This window comes from Phlebotomus argentipes, unplaced genomic scaffold (assembly GCF_947086385.1).
Source record: "Phlebotomus argentipes unplaced genomic scaffold, Phlebotomus argentipes genome assembly scaffold_18, whole genome shotgun sequence".
NCBI lineage: Eukaryota > Metazoa > Arthropoda > Insecta > Diptera > Psychodidae > Phlebotomus > Phlebotomus argentipes.
Genome location: NW_026776177.1, coordinates 9326352 through 9353349, shown reverse-complemented (window position 1 = coordinate 9353349; position 26998 = coordinate 9326352). Strand labels below are relative to the sequence as shown.

Below are 26998 nucleotides of genomic sequence, written 5' to 3'. Positions count from 1 at the left end.
GCCCTTGTCTGTGGAATCACCCGAAATGAGCGCTTTTTGCGCCGGATAATGTAATCTGCTCTCCATCGCAATCATTTGAGCCGCTTCCACGTCTAATTAAATAGTAAATGCCCGTCGATTCACACAAGGGTGTGATGTTTATAATGATTTCCTTATCTCCTTGGTGATAAATTCTCTCCGTTGTCACACCAATCCAGTGGCAATTGATCAGAGGTCCAAAATACCTCTGATGCACGACACTTTGCGCATTACTTGGCTTTGCGATTCTTCTTCTTGGACTTCGACTGTTGGGCTTTGCTGTTGCCTTGCTCAGCACTTCCGTACTTCACTTTGCTGCGGAACTTCTTGGGATTGATGCCGAAAGCCATCAATCGATTCTCATTGATGGAAAACTTGCCCTGAGCAGTTTCATAGTCAATCACTTGCGATTTCGCCTTCTTCTTCTCGCTGAATTTGAACTTCTTGTGCGGATTCTGTGGCTCTTTCTGATTTTCTTCTGCTTTTCGTTTAGTTATCCTCGGCTTAGCATTCTCTTGTGGCTTAGCATCGATTTTCTTCTGCTGCTTCTTCTTAGTCTTCTTCTCAACTACTTCCATCTTGACATTCTTCGGCTTTTTCTTCTTCTTCTTTTCCACTGACTTCTCCGCTTCTTCCTTGCTTTCCTTCGGATTTTCTCGAGGCTTCCCCTCACTTTCCACCTTCTTTCCACTTCCAGTGAGTTTTATCACAGTTATTGGTGTGTTTTTGTCTTCTTCTTCATTCTCAGACTCCTCGCCATAAACGCTCTTGAGGATGTTCTTCTTTATGTGCCAATTCTCCCGACGCCTCTCATATTGCTTCACCTCATTCATCTCCACATGTTTAGGGCGAATCTGGACTGCCTTCTTCAGACTCGCCCACTTGTTCAGCTCCTTGTTCTTCGCCATCAGAATCTCCTCCACGCTCAGCCCAAAATCATTCGGCACAGTTTCGACGTACTTGAATCTGCACTTCACATCGCCAATCACGTCCTCGCAGTCCATCTTGTAGTACTCATCGATGTACTCAGAGTAGGTTTTCTCATCCTCCGGATTGAACACTGGCTTGTCCTTCCTCAGAACTTCCGCGAACTTGCTTCGGCGCTTCCTTCGCTTCTTGGATTTGCTATTTTCGATCATTTCCTGCTCAAAGTTCTTCTTCGCCTCCTTCGGATCGTATTCGCAGTCCATATTGAAGTCAGGATCATCACAGTGAGGCGCAGAGGGATCAACGTCCACCTCATCTTCCGCCGGATCGTAGTTATCCCAGTCAATCACCTTCAAATCCTCAATATCCGGACACTCTGGCTTATCTTCTCCCTCATCCACACCGTAATACTCATCATTGAAGATCTCCTGCATCTTCCTGTCGTGCTCCTCCGGATCGAAGTCATCCGAGAGATCAGCATCTTCAAAAGCGATTCTCTCACTTCCTGCTACTTGCTTGAGTTTGCTGATCTTCTCCTCGATCTCCTTCCTCTTCAACTCCTTCAACTTCTCCAGCTCTTTCTTGCGCTCCTCTTTCTCCCTGGTCTTCCGCTCCTTCACCTCCGCCCTCTTCTTCTTCCTCTTGTCATCCACATTCCTTACGGACGTGGCGATTGTCCTGGGGAATCTCTTGATGAAGTCCTGATCGTTTTCCTCGAAGCGAAAATTGACTTTCTTCTCGAATTCCGCCTGTTTCTCGAGATCCTCTTCATCTTCTGTCAAGTTTCCCGCATCGCCATCCTCCCCGTCGTCCTTGAAGCGCCTCTTGAGGATGTAATCCCGCAGATAAGCCTCTTCTTTCGAGATATTCGAGTCGTTCCAGAAGACACTGATTGGCTTCACAATTTCCTCATTAACTTTCTTCTCTGCAGGCTTTTTCGCCACTTCTTCCACCTTCTTAGCCACGAACAGGGACTCTGCGCCTCCCTCCTCGCCATCGCTGTCACTGTAGAACTGCTGAAACAACTTTTTGTCCTCTTTTTCCTCCTCAGTCACAACCGGAAGACTGCGTTTTCCTTTATCGTCCGTCTCTTCAAACATCCCGCCATGCTCCAGCAGAACCTTCCGCTCCAGATCTCTAATAGTGATGGGTTTGTCTTCCTTGGAGCGCTTCCGGGTGCTGAGATCAACTTCCCCGAAAAATTCCACGTTCTTCTGATAGATTTTAGGGTCTCTCGCCTTAATAGAAGCCAACGTGCTGAAAAACGTCTTGTCGAACTCCTCATCCTCAAAGCCATTATCTTCCTCAGATTCTTCAGATGAGCTGCTAGACTCGTCGGATTCCAAATCCTGAGATTTCACTGAAATAAGGAAAATTTAGAGATAAAAAGTCTCAGGAAAACAATCATTTGCTCACATTTCTTCAGCAATTCCTTGCGACGCGATTGATCATAAGATTTTGCGAATTTCTTGTTAGTAGAAAAATTGAGATCTTCAGGCTCCAAATCGGAGTCACTATCAAACATTTTCTTCACTGTATCACTCATTTTCAGCAATTTTCTAAAAGTATTCTTGCGCAAACAACACGTGTGAAAGTGACATTTCTCGTCTAAACGACAGTGCTTCCTCTGGCGGATTTCCTTGCAAGCGTCATCGAATCGCTTATCGATTTGTTTACTATTTTGATTTTCGCGAGGTCTGGCTGGGAAAATTGCAAATTTTCCAAGATTCTCACTGTGATCCGTGACTATGTCTGAGGAAACGGTGTCCGGAGACATTCCTGCGGGGACGGAAGGTGGAATTGCGTCAGCGGGCGAACAGACAGAGGAGAAAAGTGAGCTGCAAAACAATACCAAAGGTGAGACACCTTTATCGCCCACTCTTGAGAATATTTCACCTGAATCACATGGAATTTATTACAGTTGACATCCTGCTAAACGCCACGGGCAACGTGCCAATCATGAAGAAGCGAAAGTGGACTGTGGAGCAGGACAAGCCCATCAGTTGGATCATCAAATTCATTCACAAGTACCTCAAGCTCGATCCGGAAGAGAAGCTCTTTCTCTACGTGAACCAGACATTCGCGCCCTCGCCTGACCAGATCGTGAAGAACCTGTACGAGTGCTACGGGACGAACGGCAAGCTCGTTCTCTACTATTGCAAGAGCCAAGCGTGGGGATAACCGTGATTTATTAAATATATTCTATACATTCTCAACTGTACGCCAGTCTCTACTGTTGACCGTACGTCTCCTCGAGGTCCTTGGACGCCTTCCTGGCCGTTCTGTAGTACTTGGCCATGACCGCTCTGTAGTAGTATGCCTGGTAATCATTGCGGTCCCGCATCAGCTCCTTCACGCGCGTCTCCAGCAGGCGCAACTGTCTCTTCTCGTTCTCCTCATAGATGTGGTGGCAGTACTTCTCGTACTCCTGCTGCGGCGTTGATCTTATATAGCGCGCAATGAATCGCGTGATCGGATGTCTAGAGTACTCATAGTACTTCGGTTCGTATCCCTCGGGGATTTCCGCGAGCGTCGCCGGTCCGATGAAGACATTGGAGTAGAAAATTATGCCCAGAATCGGAATTAGACCCAGCATCGTGTAGAAGTGAAGGTAATCCTTGAATTTGTGCCACTGAAAACGCGATGCAGTGATGAAAAACTCACGATCGTGACCTCCGGACATGGCACGTTTGGCCAACACTGGAAAACAACAGAGAATCTCAGATGAATTTCCCAGGAACCATCCCGTTGCATAACAAAAACACCGAGACGAACTGTCAAAGGTGTTTTTCAACCCTCATTTTCAGTTGTTTGTTCCACTATTCTGGAACCTTTCACACAACTGGAAGATTCCTCACCATTTTGGGTGAATCTTTTGCTAGTTTGTGCCGCCAGGAAAGGCACAAGTGGATTTATCTGCGTAAATCCGCGACTCAGGGAACTCCACACCGCCATGATCGCTCGCTTTCGCACTCTGACTGACAGTTCGAAAATGTTCCGGAACATGCTGAGCGAATTTTCGCTGAGAAAGAGCGGGTAACAAAATCCCAAAAAACGGTGTGATTTGGCGGGAATTTATTGAATCATTACATTTTATTGTCGATTGTAATTTACATCTTCACCATCCACCACATGAAATATCAGGATGAGAACGATGGCTCATCTCGAATTCATTAGGACAGCAGTAATTTTTTTTGTAGTCGTTTTTATCCGTAAACTCTGTGTGAAGCTGGAAATCATGCGTTGACACTCCTTTGGAATTACTCACGGTGCAGGTGAAAATCCCATTGCAATTGGAATGAACAGGGAACTTGATGGTGTAAGTGAAACCTTCTTCGTCTTCTGCAACTTCTTCGATTTTCTCTGAAGTCTTCTGGCACATTTCAGGCACAGTCCAGTTGTACTGCAGCAAAGGTTGGCAGCTTTCTTTGCATTTACATCCCAAAACGATGTAATCTTCACAGTAAAGAAAATCCCGCTTCACTGTCACAATTGTTCCTTCTTCCGGATTTGTGGAGTGAATTGATGGTATTTCAGGTATTTCGGGTTGAAGTTTTGGCGCCTTTCTCGGTTCCACCATTATTAGAAACTTCTTCCTATACAACATTCCTTCAGCATCTGAGTAATTGCATCTATAAAGACCACTATTGCTAAACTTCCCATCAATTGTGAGCATTCTGTCTCTGACTGGGCGCAAGGATAAGACTTTGTTAACTGGGCAGAAGTTTGGATACTGAATAACCCGACCATTGTGAGTCCACACACGATTTGTACTGTCTTCATCGCCACAAATCAGCCTCGTTCGCTTTCCCTCCTTCAACTTGTTCACTCTCATTGGCAGTTCTTCTGTCGAGGACAGGATCTTGAGATTCAAGGCTTTGTAAATATAAGCTTTCCATTCTGAATTGAAGTCTTTCGCCAAATAAAGCCCAGAATCATTTATTCTCGCCGGAAATATTGAGTAGGTATTGTATTCAGTAACCTTTTGTGAACTCTTATCATTCTTATCTGCACTCCAATAAGTGTTGCTTTTCGAGTGATTACCGTGAAGCTTAACTCTATATCCTTCAAAAGTTGCTGCTTTCTCAACGACAAAATCACTTTCTTTCACAATAACTTGTGAGACTTTTTGCACTTTTCCCAACGAATTCTCTAAAACACACGTGTAATTTCCCTCGTGTTTTTTCCAAGCAATCTCAATGGTCAAAAGGAATTTGAAATATTCTCCAACATAAGGAAATTTAACTACGCGCTGACTTAAGGAAAATCCTTTAGGAAAATTCTCATCCTTGGAAGTGGAGAAATTCCCGAAAGGCGTGAGCCAATAAAACGACGTTAGAGGCCAACAATCTAAGCAACTGCAATCGAGTTCGACCTTTAACCCTTCACTAAAGTCACTTTTCTGTCCATAAGGTCCATAATAACTGGTTCTAGAAGGAGGATTTTTGGGTTTAATGTTCCATTTCTCGGCATCTTCGTGGCTAATAACGTTCAATTGGAAAAATCCTGTTGTAAAGTATCCTTGTTCCGTAATAACACGACATTCGTAGAGTCCTGAATCCTCCAATTGAGCATTTTCCAGCATTAGCACATCGGATTCCAATTCCACTAAGTGCGATGGACTTTTGCGACGTGAAATAATTTCGCCATTTCTGTACCAATCAATTGCTTTATCGCCTCTACTTTCGCATACCAAATTCTGTTCTGTGTCCTTAAAAATCGTGATGTTCTGCGGAATCTTTCGCTTCAGATAATATCTTTTAGCGTCGAACCAACTTTGTCCTTCCGATTGCATCAAGCAGAAGTGCTCGCCTTCGTTTTCCTCTGAGAACTTATCAATTCTCAGCGTGTATTCATAGTTGATGCTCGTGTTGCGCAGCACAACACTAATTCCTCTGTCATCTTGTTCTTCGGCGACGTTCTCAAAGCGTCTCAGCGGTGTTTCCCAAGTGAACTTCTCCAAATTGTAGTAGTTCGATTTGCTACAACGCATAATCACGCTCGAATCATCCTCAAGGTGGATTGGCACGTTTTCAAGATCCTGCGGAATGATTTTCTCAGCATTTCCAGACTTACACAAATGCACAATAAAAGCCGCACAAAATAATTTGATGAAAATATTCATTGCTAGCCGATTGTCGAATACCAACTGAAGAGTTTCTGAACCACAAGTCAAATTTTAGTAGATTTGTCGAGAATTTGCGTCAGATGTTTTGGTTTGCATTATCAAAATATGAAAGGCATAAGAAATTGTTCAAGTTATCAGCAAATGTAGACAAAAAATCGTGTTTTATATAAAGAATATCACTAAATATCACTGACTTATTTATTTTCTACAAATCTCAACTCACGTTTATTTCTTTCAAGAGACAAATTACAAGTAAACGAATAAAACTTGTAAATAAAATATGCAATTGTTGCTGATTTTTAGAAATCACAGCAAAACCTTTTGGCTTTATTGGGGATGAGAACTCAAAATTTCATTCGTGTCTCGATTGCAAACCCCATTTTCGACAGCCGGCATTGCGAAGGCCCGAAAAGGCCATCGACAATTGGGCAAATGATGCCGATTGTCCTTCTAAATGACCAATTCATGCAATTCTGCACGGAATCACGTTCCTCCGAGGGTCAGTTGGATCATCCGCAAGTGTGACAAACTCTCAATGGTTTGCGTCACGCTTGCAGAATTTACAATCAATAATATTTTCATAATTCCTCATCGACTGTTTGGTGTCATAAATAACACCTCTAACAGGGCAGGGTGGGTTTTTGGGGTGTTGAAATGATTGTCAAAGTGTCTTTGTTGGCTCACGCTGCAATTTCTGGTCATCATGAATACGCACGATGTTTCGGGAATTAATTATATCGATTCGTTGGTTTGCAGCAATTATTCATGCGGTATAATTACTTATTTTTCGTGGCGGTTCCGCGGAAATTGGAAAATTGATAACATTGAGTTGAATTCAATTGAAGTGCTTTCATTATGCTTGTGGAAATGTATATATTTTGAAGCATATATTCAATATCTAGCGAGTGAAGTTATATTATATTTCAAAAGTCTGACTGTTGGTCAATTTTTCACTTCGGACGAATCATTAATAAAATAACATGGCAGTGGAAGCGAGAAACAATAAATATTGTGTGAGCTGAAGGGTGAGAATCGCTGTGATGTCATCCCAAATTTGGACCCTCTTCAGCTGAAAAGTCATGTGAAAGTCCGTGTGAATGTGAAATATTCCACTCTGTCAATTAAATTCAAATAATTCAGAACATGTTTTAATTATTCACGGACATTGTGCGAAGAACTCAACTCAATTGTATCAATTAAACAGACGGAGAAATTGCGCTCGAATCAATTTCAAATGTTAGGGAACCGACAAAGTGTCCTCGAGGGAAGGATTCCTCTTTGTCCCCATTTAAATTGTTCAAATTCATTCAAAACTCTCTCTCTCACTCGCCGTGAAATTCGTAGAAACTCTCGCCCTGCAGCATCCTCGGTCGTCACTCGAAAGGGTACATAAACTCATGGGTGATTCTTTCGGTCGAGCAAATCCACAATTCATTGCGTGTCAATTATCAATTGATCGATTGCACGAAATTGAAAATCTCTCGTCCGCAATTGAGGAAAGAATGAGAGTGAAGTTTTGGATGAAAGGGACAATCATTGTCTGCCCATCACACACTTTTATTGATGGTTTTGACTCCAGGAAGAGTCTTTGGCTGATTGAGAATCAATTGTTATGAACTCCGGTCACGCCTTGTTGGCTATCAATTCACTTTGCCGCGGCAATTTTAATTGCACTCCATTGTCTGCTGAGGATTTCCTCAAAGCACCAGGAGAATTAGCTTAATTCTCAGTCAGAAGAAAATCTGTGGCAATTGCAAAAGATTGCTGCAATGGTTGGTTATTTTATTCCATAATAAGAAATTGTGGTTTGGTCAATAAAAAGTGCCAAAAAGAGAGCATTTTAGTCCTGAAATGTGACCCAAAAACCTTCATTTCTGTTCGGAAATTTTCATTTTGACTCAATATTATTAATTTTTTACTTGCAAAATAGCTAAAATACTGACTCGAAATGCTTTTCCCAAGCAAAAAATTTAATAAAATGCAAAATTCATGAACGCTGGAAAGAGTTTTTCAGTGCCAATGAAAACTGCCATCAAAAGTGTGCAAATTTGCCACAGATGTTCGTGTTGATTCTCTTGATGTTCAATTTTAAATTCTCAATTTGGAGTGTTTTTCTTGACACTGGACACTGGTCAATTCTGCAATTTCACCCTCGAAAACGACAAATTGAACTCGCCAATGCGCTTTCCCGGCGATTTTCCATCCGCAAAACTAATTCAATTAAGTAAATTGTCAGTTTTCAGAGCGCGCGCATTTGGTGTTTTTTGCTCAAGTTTCTCATGTGAACCACCACGAAAGAATCTTCACACTCATGACTTCCCGAGCGTCATGGGAATGGGAATTGGGACCTTCATCAATTCCCACTTCCCTCTTCCACTCTCTCACATATCCTGGCGAGATGGTTGCGAGGAGGGAAAGAGTCACATAAAAATTCACTTGGGCTGATGAATGAAATAAATAATGGGGTAAAGGAATAATTCAGTTATAATAATTATTATAACAACCCAAGATATTCCCTCGTAGAAATCCTTCCGCGTCGCACGTGGCGAAAGTGTGCCACAGACTTTGATGGTTTCAGAATGCATTAATGCGCGCTCAAGGAAAATTAAAAGTTTTTTTTGTGTATTCTGGAGGACGGATATGAAAAATTCTAATAAAAATTATGATTCAACTTCACGGTTGGGGGCGCAGATTAGAATGTGAATTGATTGCACGCTTTTCCTGTCTTGTCGGCTTTTCGAATGCTAATTCTTCAGGATTAGTAAGAATATTCCTTGGGATTTTTTTTCTCTCTTTAGAAAAACTCTTTCTCTTTTCTATTTAAATATCATCACAAGAGAGGAAAACTGCAAACTTTTTGCAGTCACATTAAATATTAAAATGAGAGCAGAAAAAACTACAAAGTTTGTACTAATGGCATAATTGCATATTCATTCGAAATTACGCAGAGCTTACAAACTACTCAGAGGATTTCCTCATACTAAAGTAGATTCTTAAACACTCAGAAGAGGGACTTGAGATGCGACGGACAAGTGTGTGAACTGTCATCAATAAAATCAAAATTCGATTAAATGCAAATGGAAAAATGAAGCTCTCTTCGTCGCTCATCGTCTGAGAGCGCATTGTTTAATTTGTTCTCACAAAATCTACTCGGCAAGTTGAAAAGACACGCGACTCGGACACGTTCCAGTCGCGTGGCCTCGACGAAAGCGTTTCTCCGTTGATACACTTTATATGAAATCCACCCTTCGCTTTTTTGCTGCGAATCACTTCGCAATACTGCTCGAATTCGGAGGTTCTTTTGATGTGTAAGTCGATATGTTGCAAAATAATCCCAGACATATTGCTCTGGCCGATAGATAAAATTTCAAACTATCATTCAGCTAATAACTTTTTGGAGTGCTGCGATGAGATCTTTAAGAACAAAGCTGCTGCACAGTCAGGAAAACTTTCCTAATCCTCATAAATATAGCACTTGAAAGAGAATAACATTATTTTAACGAGAGTTTATCCACTAAACCTCCTTGCAGAATTCATGGAAATCTGCTGCTCTTCCTTGAACTTGTCTTGTGGCGTTAAGTTCACGTGCAGCAAGGGGACATCTTATGGTTAGACGTGGTGTACAGCTCTGCGGAATGTAGGTATGAGTAATTTTAAGAGACATCTTCGGGGAATATTAAAAGGAAACTTTTGAGTTTCATTATAAGTAGAGAATTAATTCACAAACAACCTTAGGAGCTAAAGGACTGGAAGTGTTTTGCATGCAAATTGGAAAGTGATGTACAGCTTTTAGTCGCATTTTCCTCACTTTGAATTTAAGTGCAATTTGCTTCGAACACCAGGCGACCAATATTTGTCTTCCAGAGTGCGATTTATGAGCAATTTTCATCACCAAGTTGCAAAGTTTGATAAACACCCGCACGAGAGTGAGGAAATCCCAGGATTCGGAGCAAGGAGTTAAAGTGTATATGGGTGATGGCTTCAGGTGTTGTGCAGAAAGGTCATGGTCTGTTTTTCTTCTCCGAGAAGTCGTGAATGAGCGAATGCATAGAAAGAAGTCGCAGAGGGGAAGTGAGGAGTCATTCAACCCTCAGTGAAGACTTCCCCTCGACTCATCGGCGCTTCCCCTGAACTGAGGGATTGTGCGCCTTCACGGCGATTCGCGGCTCTCGAGAGGGGATGATATAAAACTTTGTGTCGAACATGAGTCAACTTCTACTCGGTGACGACCCTCCGTGGCATTGGGAAGTGCACAAGCCTCTCGTGTCCAGGGCTGAAGAAGTGTATTCTTCACGACGGGTCAGCAGGTGTAGCATTAAATCCCGGACTTTGCCTAAAACAAGCATACAAAGTGTAAACATTCAACACTGTGCAGAGGAAACGGGATAGATTTCCTAAACATACACAATGTTCATCGAAGTGAATTGGCAATAATAGTGTTTTGTGTGCAGAAAACATAATCGTTACTATAGCGATATTCGGAACAACAGAGGCAAACAATGACAATGTCTCAACTTCTGAAGCGCACGAAGAAATGCTGCATGAAGGTGAGACACTAATCCAATCCCATTTTTTCCCTCTTCGCGCGCACCAAATGAAAGCGGACCACATTATTTTCCTCATCATCATCATCTTACCATCCATTTGGGGGGCGGTTTTCGAGGGTGGCACAGCATGGGGCACTCAATTACTGTGAAATTCCATCCATTTTCGCCTTGGAAAAACATAAAAATTTTTTTGTAGTCTCGTCTGCCGAGAATACTGACCTGATAAGGATTCGCACACTTGCTGAATGTGTCAAAAGGTCACAGAGAGAGTTGCAAATGCGTGTGGTGCGAATTAATTTGAGAACCCCATCCAACGTAAATGGGATTATGAGGAGGCGAATAATTGAGGAGTGTTATTTTTACCACTTTGCATTTTACTCCGGAATGTGTATTAAGTTGCAAAATTTCGGGAAATTTTCCCTGATGGTCAATGACAGGGGCTCGAAATTGGCCTCGGTGTTCTCGCGTTACCGTCACAGGTGAGTGCTGGTTGACCCCTTTCGCATAATTATTCACACACTCTCCCCCTGTTGACCAAACATTACTCACTATAATTTCTATGCAAATTGGTATTTTATGACATAAAGGTAAGGATGATAACTACCAGCTTATATAGTGTATTATATTAAAATAACGCTTCGGCAACTACACGAGTCCTTTGCAGAGTCTTTCGCTGAGGAATGCAGTAAAAATTCAAGTAAATAACTAGCTAAATATACAAACAGTGCCTCATTAAAAATTCCCTGTTCTGCTCCATATTCTAGTGACTGTAGTTGAGCATGTAGCTGAAACTCTACATCAACAGTTAATTGCTGTTTATCTTTGGGAAAGTATTTTGAAAAGACAAATTACAGTTCGTGAAAGTCTCGGGGCTGAATTATTAAATTTTCCCATCCCTTCAATATTCCACAGAATTCACAAACTCCCCCGTTTATGCTTCAAAAACTACATGGAAATTAATTTTAAAATATGCAATATCACATTTTTTGAATTTACAGAAAGTGACTCACTCGCCAAATTCTATTAAATTACCCAAATTCAAACTTAGGATTGAAATAATGCAAAAAATTATTTTATTTCACTTCACAGTTGACTTTTATTGTGGAAAAAGTCAACTTCTTTCTTCAATATCCATTCAGAATATTCTCTGACTACTATTTAAAGTTTCGAGCAATCCAGTTGAATTTTTTAACTTACTTTTCATGTCATGAGCAGAAATCCAATACAAACAACTTCTCTGCGAGAGAGGTTAAAACTTTTCCCCTTTCGCACTCTTCGTATTAGTTTAAAACTCCCTCAAAATGCGTAATCTTCATCCAATTGCAGAGTCTCTCTCTCTCTCTCTTCATCACGTTAGAAATCAAAAAGAACAGTTCCACATGGGAAGTTTCGAGAAAATTGTCGCTGTGCCACTTAATGAGGGAGTGAATTCTCTCATAATTCCCATTATTCATGGAAATCACGATAGAGATTTTGGGGGCGAGACGCACACTTCTTTAGCACTTTTCCTCCACGTTTCACGGGTGGGTGGCGAAAGTGTGTGTGTGGGTGGCTGGAAAACACCCTGTGAAATTCCATTAAATATTCTTGGGCAACAGTCTGTGAGAGTGGAAGTAATTGGCAATAATAGCTGAGGGAATGTGCATCGCTTTCTGGGGATGGTTTGGGAGCACCGAGTGCCAAAGTTAATAAAGTGTGATGCTGTGGAGTGAGCACCGAATTTAATTGCCTTCCTTGTCTCTGCAGTTGCTGCGAAAATTGTCGGTGAATGACGACGAGTCCCAGGAGTCGGACGGGCAGAAGTCGCGTTACGGCCAGCCGAGGACAATTGGGAAGTATCGTCTGCAGAAGAGTCGCGTGGACAGGTGCGAAATGAGCCCGCGCTCCGACTATGGCGCGTGGAGTGTGGCGTCTTTCGACGATGATCCGTCGTACGAGAACGTCGCCATGGCCAAGTATCGCAACTACAGGCAGAACTTGGCAAAGTGCTTCCGGCGCGATGCCGTGGGCAAGAAGAATCTCACTAATCGCCGTCATATTTGGCCCACGTCCAGCTTCAACGACGACGAGGAGATCGTCTTCACGGAAAACAGGATCTATATCGGGCTAAGCGACCGGAACTTGAAGCCGGACGAGGCAGACGTGGTGGACAAAGTGAGTAAGAAGACGGTCGAGGAGACAATCTGCTCGAATCTTGAGGCGAAGCTTGAGGAAAAGAATCAGGCAGACAACATGACGCAGGTAAGAATGCAAGTGTCTCTAGGTCGAAGTATATGATTAAGTGGAAAACTACTTTGTGCAGCAGAATCCAGGGTTGATCTTCGAGAAGGTGAAGTACAACAAGGACAAGAAGTATCTTCAGCACTCTCCGTCTGTCCACAGCAACGCCAGCACAGTTTCGTCCACGCTCGGCGGCCATTTTCCGCCAATGGCGGACAACACTTCCATGTCCATCAACTTCGAGCAGTTGTCGCCGCGCCATGAGCGCACAGACGCCCAGCGCAGGTCTGAGTATGACAACTGGCCGGACTTTCCGGACGACAGCGGCTTCGGGAGTGAAACCAAGTGCAATTTCGAGTGGGACGCGAGCTGGGGCGACGACGCGAAGCGCCCCACGCCCTGGGACGCCGAAGAGGCCGACACCAAGACTCTTGACTCCTGGGATGTGCTCAAGAGCAAGGTGTTCGACACGAGCGACACGTGCTGGTGCAGCCGACGCACCAGCCTGTGCACCGTTGAGACGTGGCTGGAGGACGAGGCGTTTGACAACTCCTTCAACGAAGAACTGGAACGACGGTGCGCCCTGCAGCAGAGGTAAATGCCCGAGTCCCAAGCAATTGTGTATCTAGTGCGACATGGTCGATTTTCTTTCCATCAACAACAATTTTCTTTTTTTCTTATAATTAAATACATATACACAAGTAATTCCCGGATTATGATGGATTGTAGCACTTCCACTCAATGGAATTTTCCTGCACCTTTTCGCTGTCTCAAGGGAGATTTCATTAATCACCGAGAGAGGTGTTCTTTGTCAGAATCCATGGAGATTGAAAAGAGTGCTCGTCAAAGGGATGAGTTTGCAGCTTTTAAAAGGAAATGGATGAAAGAAAGAATGATGCATTAAGAAAACTAAAGTGTGGTAATGATTAACATGATTCCCAAGTGTTCACAAATGCCCAGCATTCCCTATGGTTATAAGGAAAACTTGAGACTACAATATGTGTGCAAAGTTTTCAAATACTTTCCACTTGCAAAACACGATCTAGAAATAGTTTTTTGTCGCATTTCAATTTGTATTTTCCTTGAATTAGTCTTCGTCAAAGTTTCCTGACACAATTAATAGATATTGATCTGGACAAAGAATCTTTCAAAGTCAAATTCTTCTTTGAGAAAGTTGACCATGATTTTCCTCGAGAGTTAATCATGTTCGATGGTCACACGATAATGATCTAGAGATGTCTCAAAGTATGACACTTTCCTCCAATTTTCTCTCGCTCGTGTCGACGATTTTCGGTGGAAGATTGCGAGATGATGGCAGAAAAGTTCCGAGAAGGCTGTCTTACAGAGATTTCATCTCTTGGCTCGGGGCGGGACGAAAAAAAAGTGGATAAAAAGTCATGTTTGCTGCTGTGACTTTGGCACCCACTCCAAGGCTCTCCGACAATTTGTGCTGAGGTGTAAAATCCATGCGAGTTAAGCTCTGCATGTGAAAATACCGAAGCACTCTCTCAGCATATGCAAATATTTGGATTGCATCTGAGAATGTCCCGGTAGATTTTCCCACACATGTGAAGTCATGCTGATTCGGGAAGGCTTTCGCGTGCTCTTCAAGAGGTGCAAGGAAATATTTTTGGCTCTCACTCGTGTGTGTGAATGTGCTTTGATCTGAAGCGGAAGTGATGGGAGAGAGCAAAAAATGCTGGGTCACAGGCGCCATTTGAGGCTTGATAAATTGCCCCAAATCTTCCTCAGAACAATTTCTCTCGCTGATTAGGAAAATTGCACAGCCGCTCCTGAGGCCCTCGAGGGGCTCTCAAGCAACCTCTTTGGCAAGCACAGAAGGAAAAATATCAAAGAAGGTCACACGCTGTGACTTCCAGAGGAGAAATTGATTTTTCATTCACCCTCTATTCACACACAGCCTACTAAAAGCATTTTCATATAATTAATTACTGAAGCCACTTGAATTAATCTCATTAGGAAGTCTACGAGTTATGACGAGCAACGATCAATTTAGCCACTATTCATTACCATATAATTGAAATGAAGCTCGCACAGCCGACGCAAAGGACTCGCAATGGCATTCCGTATAAGGTCACCTGACCGCAAAAGTGTCTCACACAGAAGCAGATCAATTAGGAGCCTTCTTGGCGCCATAAATCCACCTTACTTCTGTGCCATTTCGAGGCAAGAACACGCTTGTAGAGCCTTGGCAGAATTTGTATGAAACATTTAATTTCCTGCAATCACATACATGTTTCTGAGTCTTTTACGACCGCACTGGTGAAGACTCGTGGCATGAATTTATAGAAGACCGACACGCAAGCGGCGGATCCGAAAGTTCTGCCAGCCTCAACTCAAGCCATTCAAGTTTATTTCGCCTCCGCCAAAGCGTCCAATAAGACTAAATTGAGCGTTTAAATTAATACGGCGAGAAAGGCTCGCTATCGACCAAATTCGTTACTGCAAGGTGCTTCCTCGCGCTGCTATTTTTATCCCTGGCACACCGGTAGTTCTTATCGATTCAGAAAACTACGCAGAAGACAAGGAGGTCGAGAGTGTTCTCGCGTTTTCACCCGCTCCACCTTCACTCCACACCCTCGAGCCATGCTTGTTTTTTGAGTAATCACGGATTTTTTCAGGCGCGTATTTAATATTCCATCATATTTTTTAACATGCATTACAACAGCGACATCATTCTTCACAGAGGACAACAGAAGATCTCGCTCAGGGCTGGATTGAGACAATCCGACAGCTTTTCTCTGTCGCTCAATTGCAGAAGTCTCAAAGAAATATAACATCCACACAATCGATAATTTCACTTGCATAATATTGTGAGAAAATTGGTGATTTACCAACCATTAGCTTTGGGCGGAATGATAGTATTTGTAAGAATAGTAAAATCTGTGCAATAAGAACACCATTTGTGCCTTTTTCCATGAAATTTAAGTCCATAAAACCCTAATTTACAGTTCAACCAAGTACTTATATAATTTAAAAATCTATTTCTCATTTTAACTTCTTTTCAACCATTTATCTGTAAATATCTTCTAAAGTTCTTGTCCAATTACTAATAATAACGCAGATTTAAGAGGTGGCTTTATTAACTTTAACTCTCTAGAGCATTGTAATGCTGACAAATGGCCGCAAGATGGCGGCAATGAACTCTTTCTGTGATTAAAGAGATAAAAGCCTTTCTTCAGTAGCACCATTTTCGGGCGGATTTTAAGAAGTAACAACATTTTGAGTGGACAAATTCACAGCCTAGAACTCTCATGCTTAGAATTTCCCCCCATTTTCACTAATTTTTACCACGTAAACAACACGGCCAACCATCGGTAGATGAAGTAAGTTTTGCTGCGACAGCCCTGCTTGTCTTGTTTTTCACAATTCACAGGTTATATGTACACACCCTGTCTTGAGGGCATTTGCATTTATCTTACCTCTTCTTTCTTGTCCTTTCCGTCATGGTAATTCACTTTAGACGTGTTTTGGGACACTCACGAAGCTCGAGCAGCTTTTTAATTATTTGCCATCAAGAGTGACGCTGAAATTAAAGAGGAGCTTTCGCGAGAAGTCAAAAGTTTCTGCTTCAAAAGAAATTCATACATCAAAAACCCCTTTTATAATTCAACATATTGAAACCAATTGCCATGATAATTCCTCTGGCAATTTTTTTTATAGCGCACGGCGGGAAAGTTGTGGAATAATATTGAATTAAGCACAGTCGAGTGATCTGGAATGCGAAATTTTGCTGTTTCGCTGCTTTTTTGGCTCCCATTCACCCTTCAATCTCCTCAGCACGTGATCGATGGCCAAGGTGATGGGGAGCGAACGTATTTTTTGTGCTGAGGCAACCAAAAAATTGTCCTGAGGGGACATTAGAAAACGAACCGCAAAACACACATGTTGTGCTTTTTCCCTATTTCCCTCTTTCGACTCTATTCCATCGTACTTTTCCTTTTATTTGTCGGCAGTGGGAAAACAAGAAGTGAAATGGCTTTCAAGTTGCGAAAAACATATACAACTTAATTTATATTCTTACCCGCAGAAGGAGAGGCTCTCACGTGAAGCAGAGTTGATCACGAGATAGATTTTCTGCCCTTACAATTCGCCAAATGCCGCTGAAATTGCACTTTGCCCATTTGGTGCATATGTATATTTACCAATAATTAAATTCCCGGATAAACATTAGTGCATGCGTGTGTGCATAATAACAGTGCAAACTTTTGAAATATTGAATTTATAGTGGTTAAAATGTGTAATTATGCCGTATTTCGAAAGCTTTTAATTTTGCAAGCCAAATTTATGATAATGGAACATAATGAAATTTAGATTTTAGCGTATTGAGCTCTATTTTGAAGCTAATATCAAGGCTTTTATTAGCTCTTTACATGCAGGATATTCAAAGCGGGACTAGTTTGACCTCAAAATGTTTAATTATCACATTTCAATACGAAGGTAAGTAACTAAATGCGACGTGAATGAGGGGAGAATATTGATTTTATCTACAAAACAGAGCCAAAGCGCCATTAATCAACTCTGTTGGATTTATGATGCCCCAAAAAGGCAGGGTGAGTGGCAGAAAAATCAAGGAAAATCTTGAAGGGTGTTTTGAGATTTGTTCCTCTCGTGTGGCTCCTTTTCAATCTCCATCGAGTGACGCACACAAAGGGGAGAGCAACGCAATATTTGATGAGGTTTTGCGCGCAAAAACAAGTGGAGTAGTGGATAAAAATTTAATGGGTGTGGAAGATTCATTGCGACAATGAGAAAATTGATGCAATCTCATTTCGAGCCAGTGGATGGAATATCATAAAAGGCGATAAGTGCCGTTTATTGTGGCTTTTCTCTGGTGAGATTCCCGTCACCCCATTTTTCTCACGCCACACTCGACATCACACCAACAGCTGTTTCACCCTCTCGGGATGTGAGCGCTGTGTGTCCTCGTCAGGGGAGAGAGACGTTCTATTTATGGCGTTTTATCATATTTACATTATCACTCAGGCACACACATTAATATCAATTGGGGAATATTGGATTTAATCGCTCCAGCGAAAGTCGTGCCTTTTTGCCAAACTGTTGCTCGCACGCTGGATATTTTGGCGCCTTTTTCCTGCCCCGCGGGCAACGTGGGAAAATCTCGATCTCGCGCGCTCTTCCCCTCGCTTTCCCACCATTTCTCGCCCGCCCTCTTGGCAAACAAGGGTGGAAAATTACGATTAAATGCCGTGTGAAAATGTGACTCCAAGACTCCTCGTAATTTAGCCCTGTATATGATGAGTTCAAAATAAATGTTGCCACTGTCGACGTGGGCGGCAAACATTCTTCCTCGAGTGCCCTACAAATTGCCCCCCTCGCCAGTCTTCTCCTCACGCCCCAAGAGACTTGTATTCGATGCAATGAGAAGCCCACTTTCGGCCCGAAGTCAAACACAAGGAATTGCAAGTAAAACATCATTCGAGGGAAGAAAATCGATTATGTGCGTAAACATCATCGGCAAGCACTCACGAAGGCATGAAAAGAAACCTGGCAAGTTGAGGAACATCAAATAAACTACATGTTCGCCTGCGGACTGGAAAAAGAGATAAACTTTGGGTGGGAAGGCTAATTGCGAGATTGTTTTAATTTGCAGTTAAATTTCAAATTGAGTCTACAGCAAAGTCAAACCACAAGACACCCCAAAACTTTAGTATATACAGCGCTGTTCACATATCTTTGACCTTTAAATAGCTTCGAATTTACAACCGAGACACGAAAGTCGACATTTTATTCTATTCTATAGTTTCGTGTATATTTTCCACTAACATGTGAATATACAGTGACATGTCGATAAAATAAAGCACCTTTCTTCTCCGTTTGGTGTTTGAGACTTTTGTATTGATGCTAAATCGAAGCTTCTGGCAAGCAAATTCCAAACAATAAATCTATTTCTAGTATTCTTTTTGTAGAATAATTCTTTGGAACCTTTTTTGAGTAGTTGGGTAAAAACTCTTAGAAATTCATGCACTTGATTTCATTGACAGGAACTGTAAATGGAAATGCAGTGGCAAAGAAAGCTCGACAAGTTGCAAATGAATTTCAAGTATTCAACTCAGCATCTTTTTTACTCTCTTATTCTTCTCTATTTCTCAATGGTACTAAATGGCTTGACTACGCATTCATAGGAAAAATGAAATTCGTGAAACTTCATCTATTCAGCATTCTCCTTTTTATTATGCACTTTCACGGGTGTATTTTACACATTTCTTGCCTCATTGGCTCGTCCTTCAATCCTCTTGACCGGCCAAATCATGAGCAGAACAGGGATGATACTGCAAAGAGGATTTCCTCGGCAATCCACCCCCGAATGAGGGTGTATCGCTGCCTTCTCGAGAGCCAGTCTGGGTATTTATTTAAAGTTTATCGCTGGACTCACTCCCGTCGGACTGTCGATAAAATTGAGGATTTCTGCCTCGCCGCTGAGAGTGGAGTGAGAGAAATTCCGGAGAGTATATTGTCAATCGCAAGACATAAATTCGGTTGAAATTGAAAATGATAAGGGTGTGTGTTTAGCATGAAAAGGGCAAATTTTCATATTTCACCCCGCTGAGGCGAGTGGAGTGGGGAAAAGTGATATCACTCGCAATCAATAGAGCGGAAGGATGAAGGAGTAAAAAATAAGCGATGGTGTATATGTAAAATCCGGTGAGAGCATCCCTCATCCCTGAACCTGAATTCCAAAGTACCTGGGAGTGATTGTCAATTTTTCCCCGCGCCCAACAATCTGATGGGGAGCGAATGGTAGAAACAAGAGGCAGCAAATGGATTGGAGAGGATCGATGAGTGGAATTAATTGGAATGATTAGACAAAAAATGCCCATATTGATGCCTAAAAAGGTGGATATTTATAGCTGAATATTTATGCGCCCTGGGCAATTTACCAATTTAATAATTTCGCATTTTAGACGTGACGGAAATGAAAGAGAACCTTTCCAGCATTTCAGAAATTGTTTATTCGCCAGACTGGGCGGGGTTTCCGCGTGGGCGTGGCCTAATCAAACAAAGTATCACAGCAAACAGTGATGAGTGTTTGGTGCATTCGTGCACAAATTACAGGGATTCTGCATATGGATTGAATGTGAAAGGTCGCGGCTTTCGCGGGGGTTATTTTGGGTGAATTTATGGAAAATATATGAACACGAGTTTTGTGTAGTGTTTCTGGTTCAGCAGTATAGCTGAGTGACTTCTGTTGTCGCACTTTATGACGCGCAAACACACCATCAACATCTGCCACGAATTTGCATTTACTCATGCACACTCGTGGCGACCTGATGGAGTCCGGGTGGCTCTGGGGACTCATCTGGGCGCAGATAGAGGCAAAGGACTCCATTGGAGAGTCATTTGCAGTCGCGAAGCTGTAATGAGCAGCTCCGCTCAAGGATTCACTGCGGAGCTGCAGGGAATGTGGATGAGATTTGGCATGGGGAGATGTTGCAAATTGGATTGGAAGGACAAACAAATCAATATGCAATAATCGTCGACAATAAGAAGGGTCAAGGTATGTGGCACGTTTTTATGATTATTTCTACAACATTAAATGCAAATGTACTTCCAATATGTGAATTTTTATGCCCTCCTCGATCTCTTTCGATCAACCAATATGAATATTGTTGCGGAAAATCCAAACAATACCCAAGGAGAGAGAGTGTATTTCAGCCTGAGGGAAAATTGCGTTCCCTTGGCTTTTATTGCTTCTGTTCTGTCTCTCCATTATTTATGGGTGATGTTCCTTGTATCATCGCGAGGGAATGAAGATGGAGAGACTCCAAAAACACAAGACCACACAGTAAATACACTCTTGGCGCTCTGGGCGCGCAAAGTGGAAGGCTAAGTGGTGGAAAAATCCCGTGGAAATTCAATTACACTCCTCCAAGCATTAGTTGTGTGCAAATCTATGGTTGAGGTAAGGCGAGGGTGTCCCTTTGATGTCCTCCAGCTGTAGTGTACGTGGGAAAATGTATTTAAAGCCTTTGTACACACGCGGAGCCTTCACAATTGAGTGCGCTACGCACCCATTCTCCCGGGCATGTCCCTAAATAAACGACCGAGAAAATCCACCACGAGCAAATGCAGGGACGCGCACTCGAGCGAGCGTTCCCACACTCGGTGCATCGCTCCCTGGCCATGGGAGACGCCTCGGCACCGGAGGACGCAGATGATAGTGCAAGTGTTGCACCTGACTCCCGTGCGCGTCACTGAATCGCGTACCTGAACTTTGCTGAAATTTAATGCGAATGATTTAAAGTGCCTCTCAAGGCGCTTCTGCCTGAAGTTTATCTATAGTTTATTCTACTTTTCCAATTTCAGACACTGACATTTTCCTCCAAACTCAAGAATTGAGAGAGTTGGAAAACTTTCACAATTTGTCTCTCCACTAAATGTGTTGTGGCTTATCGAGGAATGTAAATTACATGTTTAGTTTGATGGTGAAATGCATTGACTGGATAAAAATAGGTCAAATTGGGGTGGTTTTTGGGTAAAACTTAAGGATTTTCAAACCATAATGGAAATAAAACTTGTATTGAAGTCCGATTGATGGCTTTTAATGCACGCAAATTCATGAAATTCATCACTAGTCTTGCTCATCCTTTATGGATTTTCCGATCAATCTGACATGACATTTCTGCATTCTGAGGGATGGGAAAACGATATTTTGCGATTTCGTGCTCCAATCGCTAAACAAAGAGAACATTTTCTGACACGTGAAAAATTTATGTATCAAATGTTTGATCATGAGTGGGAAAAAAAATTCACACAGAGTCCGATGAAAAATTCACACCATAAAATCCTGGGTATTGATTTATGCGTTGCTGCACAGTGTGTTGCATTAAATTCACATCGTATACATTTCTCGGTTTCGCATTGGGATAAAATACTGCCGCGGAGGCGACAGATGAAAGCTCAGAAGCACTCAAGCGCCATGATTTGCACTACAGCATGTTTAATGCAACTTCACCTCTTAAAATCCGCCTCGGTGGAAAGTTGTGGCAATTTTTATATGGACTTCAACTGTGGTTTTCCTCTTGTATTTGCCACATCAGCGTTGAGTTCTCCTGCTTGTGTATCTAATTGATTTTTCAGTGGCTCTCCACACAAGGACATCAGCCAGTGGAAAATCTATTTTGTTCTTCGTATTCGCGCTCATCTCACTGCCATATCATAAATTGATCCGTGGGTGCTGCTAATTTCTCTCCACATAGCGTCCATCATCGCACATTGCAAATGAGCGCACAAATACGTAGAAGAGAAAATGCATCATAAACCCAGCTTAACACTTTCCGGGGAAAAACCGAGGGAAATCTCCGGACGCGCACATGAATATTCCAGGCGAGTGAGTTGAAAAAAAGCGCCCTGGATGCTAATTGACCACTGGTCACCGGAAGCTGCCGCGCTGTCTCTTTGCATCGCCAGCCGTGTCTCATTTTGTGCTAATGAGGCCCGAATTTGCATTTAACGCCACGACAAAAAGGGGTTGAAAGAGGGCGAAAGGGTGGATCGTCATTAAAAAGCGCGTCTGGCATCCCCTTTGCACCGAAGAAATCCTTCCCCACCAGCTGCTGAAGTCGCAGATGTGTGAATTTTTCATTATGGAAATTTCCTCTGCACACCATTTCTCACTTCCGCCAAGGAGAACCTGTCCAGAGGAATAACTCATTCTCAACCCTCAAAACGCGCCTGTTTCTCATTCAAACATTACTTTTATTATTGCAAAAGAGGCAATCTTGGTGTAAAATCACAATTTTATGTCTTTTTCTCTTTTTTTCGTTAAGGTTTTCTTTCATTGCTTTAATCCTATTCGATATTGTGTGTGGAAAAATATGAAAACTTCATACAATTCTCTCTTAAAAATATTAAATTTTTCTCCCTCTCTCTGTCTCTAGTATAAAAATTTCTCGGAATTTATAGAAAAATACTTTATGGCATTTTCATTGTATAAGAAAGCTCTCTTTTTTATCTCGCATTCAAAGACGTAAATCTTAGAGTAAATAAGTTATTTGTATAAAAATAGACATTCTCTCTGGCATCCTTTGTAAATGACTATAAAACGACTTAGAATTCTGTGACTTGGAAGTGTCTTGCACGCGTCAATACGCCATCTCGGCACCCCACGGCCTGTAGGGCTTCGAGCCGTTTCCCGCGGGCGCGTTGTTGTTGTTGTAGCCCGAAGTGGGCACTGCGTAGCTCTGGGCGCCACCGGGCGGGTACTGCGAGTGTTGCGCGTAGGCCAGGCCGTGGATCGAGGCGCCGCGGTGAACCGCGGACGAGAGATCGGTATAAATGGGGCCGGCGGCGCTCTGGTGCTCCTGGTTGTTGTTGGGATAGTGCTGCTGCGCCTCCTGGCTGTGCTGCACGTCCGTCTGGTGCGTGGACGTGGCCGTGGAGGCGGTAGCATCGTGCAGGCTGTCCACGGGAGGCACTGGAGCCGGAAGATTGGGCACATATCCGGAGGAAGTCGTCGCCTGCGGCGCGTAGTTCTGGTACGTCGCGTGGTGATAGGCTGTGCTCTGATAGGAGGCGCCGCTGGATCCGGGAGTGTTCCAGGCGCTGGCAGACTGACTAGTTGAGGCGTGCGAGGAGTTCTTGGCCGACAACTCGCGCTGCGCCACAAAGCACTGGAGGTGCGACATGAGGCGCAATCTGAGGGGATCTTGGATGTCCATGCCCTCAATGGTGACTAGATAGCGTGCTACTTCCGATGCACACTCCCGGAATCCGATTATGTGATAATCCATGGCGAAGCGCTGCGGATCGAAGGCAATAGAGTCGATTCCTGCGGCGAGAAACAGGATGAGCGCATATTAATATTTGTCCGGACAGAATGCTTGACCCTTTCGCGGACACGGTCAGGGAGTTTGCATCTAATTGTCTATTCAAGTGTGCTGAGCCGTGAATGAAATAATGAGGACAATTCAGTGTGGATTGTAAATGAATTTCGCAAAACATTGCAATTAGAATTAATTTGCATTGCTATTTTGCATACCAAATTTCATGTATTTGGGCGGGGCTTCCGAGTGGGCGGGGCTAATGACAATTTCCCTTTTGTCCAGGTGTTGAATATCTTAAATAATCTCTCGCAATTCATGATGATTAACAGTCAGAGTGAAAGATACAATTTCCACTACTGAATTTCTCTGAAATGTCCTGGTAATTATTCCCCAATTATCCTTATGCATTTGCATGAAACATTTACTTCAAATACACGTGATTATCCGCAAATTTGGTCCATCTGCCACAGTACAATTAACTATATTTTCCCTAATTTGGCACAGAATGACAATTATTCACCCCTTATCCCGAAAATCCTTACACTGTGAGATAAAAATACTCTCCCACGACTTTTTATGGTGTGGGAAAAAGAGTCCATAAACATCAAAATACAGAGAGAGAGAGAGAGCAAAAGGTACACAAAAGACACCCTAATTCCGTACACAATTTAGTTTGCTCTCCCTCCGCACACACACAAACTATTTCAGTGGTGGCTTCCTCATTTGGCTGGTTATGCGCTCTCAAAACATTCCCACGCGATTTCCCTCGGCATCGCCCGTCTCAATTGGTAGGGAAGACGCCGAAGAGGGTGAGAGAGTGGGAAAAAAGTCGGTGTGTGATTCACGAAAATGGCAAATTCACATGTGAATTGCGGAGAAGGAAGAGTCCCATTGTCGGGCTGGAGAACCTCTTCTGTGCTTTGAAAAGTCACACAGGGATTAATTGGCATTGAGAGAAGGGTTCCCAACTGGTTCATGCAGAATAATACCCCCGGAATTGTTGCTCCTGTGAGATGATGAATAAGTGAGATTATGATTGATGAGCGGTGGGAGATTGAATTAATCTGATAAAAGTTTAAAGCCTCAATCTTGAGCATGATTTTTGGCCAAGGACATGAATTATTGAAGGATATCCGTGCAAGATTCAGTGACAATACGCGGTTGTTTGAATAATTCACTGGCGTATCAAAACCGTCTCAGCATCGATTGAAGGGGGAGACCCTCAACATGCAGTGTATAAAACACAATTACGGCGATTAACCTTTAACCAATTCAGCATGTTACATCAATGAACCATTATTCCCGTATCAAATAACACTTCCGCCCCATGAATTCTCGCACAACTCTGCCTCAAAGTGGGCGACGAGCGAAAGGGTTCTGTCGCCTCATCCTTACCTTTCGAGTGGAGCGACTTCAAGTGGTCAACTGTGAGCTGGAGAATTTCCGCCTTCTCCAGCTTTGCTGATCCCTGCTTCTCATAGGCACTCGGCACGAGACGCTTCAGCTCAGACAGTGATGAATTAATTCGATCCCGGCGTTTCTTCTCAATCACGCCGCGACGCTTCTTCCGCGTCAGCATCTGGCAGCTGTTCGGCTCCCCCGGAGAAGCTCTGCAAAGAACACAAGAGCAACTTAAGCGAAATGTGAAAGTTTGCAAGAAAAAAAAGACGCGCAAGCTTTGGATCTGTTCCAAAGTGTGGTTGAAGTTCTCAAAACTATTCATGACAAGGGAAGTACAACAAGTTGTAATTGAACGTGCAGATTGTGATGAATTCTGCGTTGCCTTTGAAATATGAAATTCAGAGGAATGCGATATTCAGAACAAAAGGGGAGAAGTTTGTGAAACTGGAGGACGCCAGAAGATTTCATTTGAGCCACCTATGAAGAGAATGCAGGAGAGATTGTGTAAGATTGATGTGAGATTGAAAACTTTCACAATATGTTCTCTTGAATTTAATTTGGGGAAAATATCACTCATTTTTCTGCATCGCTTGCGTTGTGTCTTTGCGTCGTAAAGATTGTATTTTGCATATCACTTTTGTAAAGAATATATAAAAATTTTAAAATCATTTTAAAAGCCGATTTGTTGGCTATTTTGTATTTTTTCCGAAAAGCTTTTTATCATGAAAATCACAATCTGGCTTCTAATTGCACTGATTCCACTATTTTTTCACTTTAAATCCACATTAAAGAGTCTGAAAAATTCGGGAATATTCAGCACACTGGCTGAAATGACTTACTGGTCTTTGGAGGACTCTTCTGAGTACAGGTCATCGTTGTCGCTGTCCGAGAGCGTCCGCTTCAGCTTGCGGCTGGGCGGCGGGATCCACGTGTTGTGCGGTTGGCCAGTGGCGTATCCCCAGTGGAGCGTTGAGGCGTGGTGATGGATGGGATCCATGCCAGCAGGTCAGGAAGACACAGAAGGTGTTGCACACGCGACGGACACACGCCTTGGAGACGTCCTGCCAAGACGCTGGCGAGGTGGCGGAAGAGTCTGGGCGAGAGTTTCGGGAGCGTGTGCTCACACGTGTCCTATCGTGTGTGTGAACGTCGTTCGACTGATTTTGGGACGTGCGTCAAACGCATGCAATGCATGTGTCATCCCCTCCCTGTCTCTCATCTCATTCGCACTTCCCTTCCCGGCACGCATTCCCCCGAGAATTGGGCCAGCAGAGGTGCCGGGATAGCCGCGAAGGGATGCAGATACTCCCTTCCACGCCACTCTTCCCTCTCGCTCGCGCACCCTTTCGCCGTAATCGGGCGGAGAGAGACGCCGCGAGGCTTGGAAAAGGGGTAGGCCTCCGGCGAGCGCGGCTGTTGCGCCTTCTCCTCACCAACAAGTCTTCCGCCTTCTTCCCAAGTGAGACACACTTCCCGGTCAAGTACCAGCGCGAGAGATAAGGCAGTCGCCTCTGCCCAGTCACGTGTCGAGCGGATGCAAATTTCATTACCTTGTTTGTGTCGACAACCTCTCGACATCCGACTCATCCTCCGGTAAGCATTGAACCACCTGTTATCCCTGCAAAGGAGCACAAGTCACCATTCATTCAATAAATTGATGAAGTTAATTGGAATTTTTCAATTTCCTTTCCATGGCGATGAAGCACAACAACTTCAACGTAACAACTCAGAATTCAAGACAAGTTGATGTTAAATTACTCAATCAATTAGAGAGGACATTGATAAAGACTTTTCAATGTTTAGTATACTTACTGTTACATTCTTGCATTTAATAAGACGTCTGAGAACAATTGTGACGTAAAGTAATTAAATTTTCTTTTATGATCCGTTTTATACTCTTCGCGATTCAAATGTTCAAACTCAGCGACCATTTTGAGCGATTTCTGAAA

At 43.0% G+C, this 26998-nt stretch overlaps 5 protein-coding genes across 6 annotated transcripts; 2 read left to right on the top strand and 3 right to left on the bottom strand.

The window, feature by feature from the left end:
• Window positions 1-248: 248 nt before the first annotated feature.
• On the bottom strand, window positions 249-2548 carry LOC132259391 (protein KRI1 homolog). The gene is made up of 2 exons (XM_059757012.1): window positions 2362-2548; window positions 249-2305 (listed from the first exon to the last, which is right to left on the bottom strand). The coding sequence occupies exons 1-2, from the start codon at window positions 2489-2491 to the stop codon at window positions 249-251; spliced, it is 2187 nt and encodes a 728-aa protein (XP_059612995.1). The 5' UTR covers window positions 2492-2548.
• A 45-nt stretch (window positions 2549-2593) lies between these two features.
• On the top strand, window positions 2594-3126 carry LOC132259394 (autophagy protein 12-like). The gene is made up of 2 exons (XM_059757015.1): window positions 2594-2802; window positions 2867-3126. Exons 1-2 carry the CDS (start codon window positions 2694-2696, stop codon window positions 3124-3126), a joined length of 369 nt encoding a protein of 122 aa, XP_059612998.1. The 5' UTR covers window positions 2594-2693.
• Window positions 3118-3922, bottom strand: LOC132259393 (NADH dehydrogenase [ubiquinone] 1 beta subcomplex subunit 5, mitochondrial). The gene is made up of 2 exons (XM_059757014.1): window positions 3804-3922; window positions 3118-3645 (listed from the first exon to the last, which is right to left on the bottom strand). The coding sequence occupies exons 1-2, from the start codon at window positions 3898-3900 to the stop codon at window positions 3176-3178; spliced, it is 567 nt and encodes a 188-aa protein (XP_059612997.1). The 5' UTR covers window positions 3901-3922; the 3' UTR covers window positions 3118-3175.
• Window positions 3923-10294: 6372 nt separating this feature from the next.
• Window positions 10295-13547, top strand: LOC132259985 (uncharacterized). 2 transcript variants are annotated; one of them, XM_059757858.1, is made up of 3 exons: window positions 10295-10620; window positions 12367-12861; window positions 12926-13547. In XM_059757858.1, exons 1-3 carry the CDS (start codon window positions 10573-10575, stop codon window positions 13436-13438), a joined length of 1056 nt encoding a protein of 351 aa, XP_059613841.1. In that variant the 5' UTR covers window positions 10295-10572; the 3' UTR covers window positions 13439-13547. The 2 variants fall into 2 exon arrangements, with proteins under 2 accessions (XP_059613841.1, XP_059613840.1); XM_059757857.1 differs by having other exon boundaries at window positions 12923-13547.
• A 9020-nt stretch (window positions 13548-22567) lies between these two features.
• On the bottom strand, window positions 22568-26097 carry LOC132259679 (hairy/enhancer-of-split related with YRPW motif protein). The gene is made up of 3 exons (XM_059757411.1): window positions 25889-26097; window positions 25044-25258; window positions 22568-23653 (listed from the first exon to the last, which is right to left on the bottom strand). Exons 1-3 carry the CDS (start codon window positions 26044-26046, stop codon window positions 22968-22970), a joined length of 1059 nt encoding a protein of 352 aa, XP_059613394.1. The 5' UTR covers window positions 26047-26097; the 3' UTR covers window positions 22568-22967.
• Window positions 26098-26998: the final 901 nt, after the last annotated feature.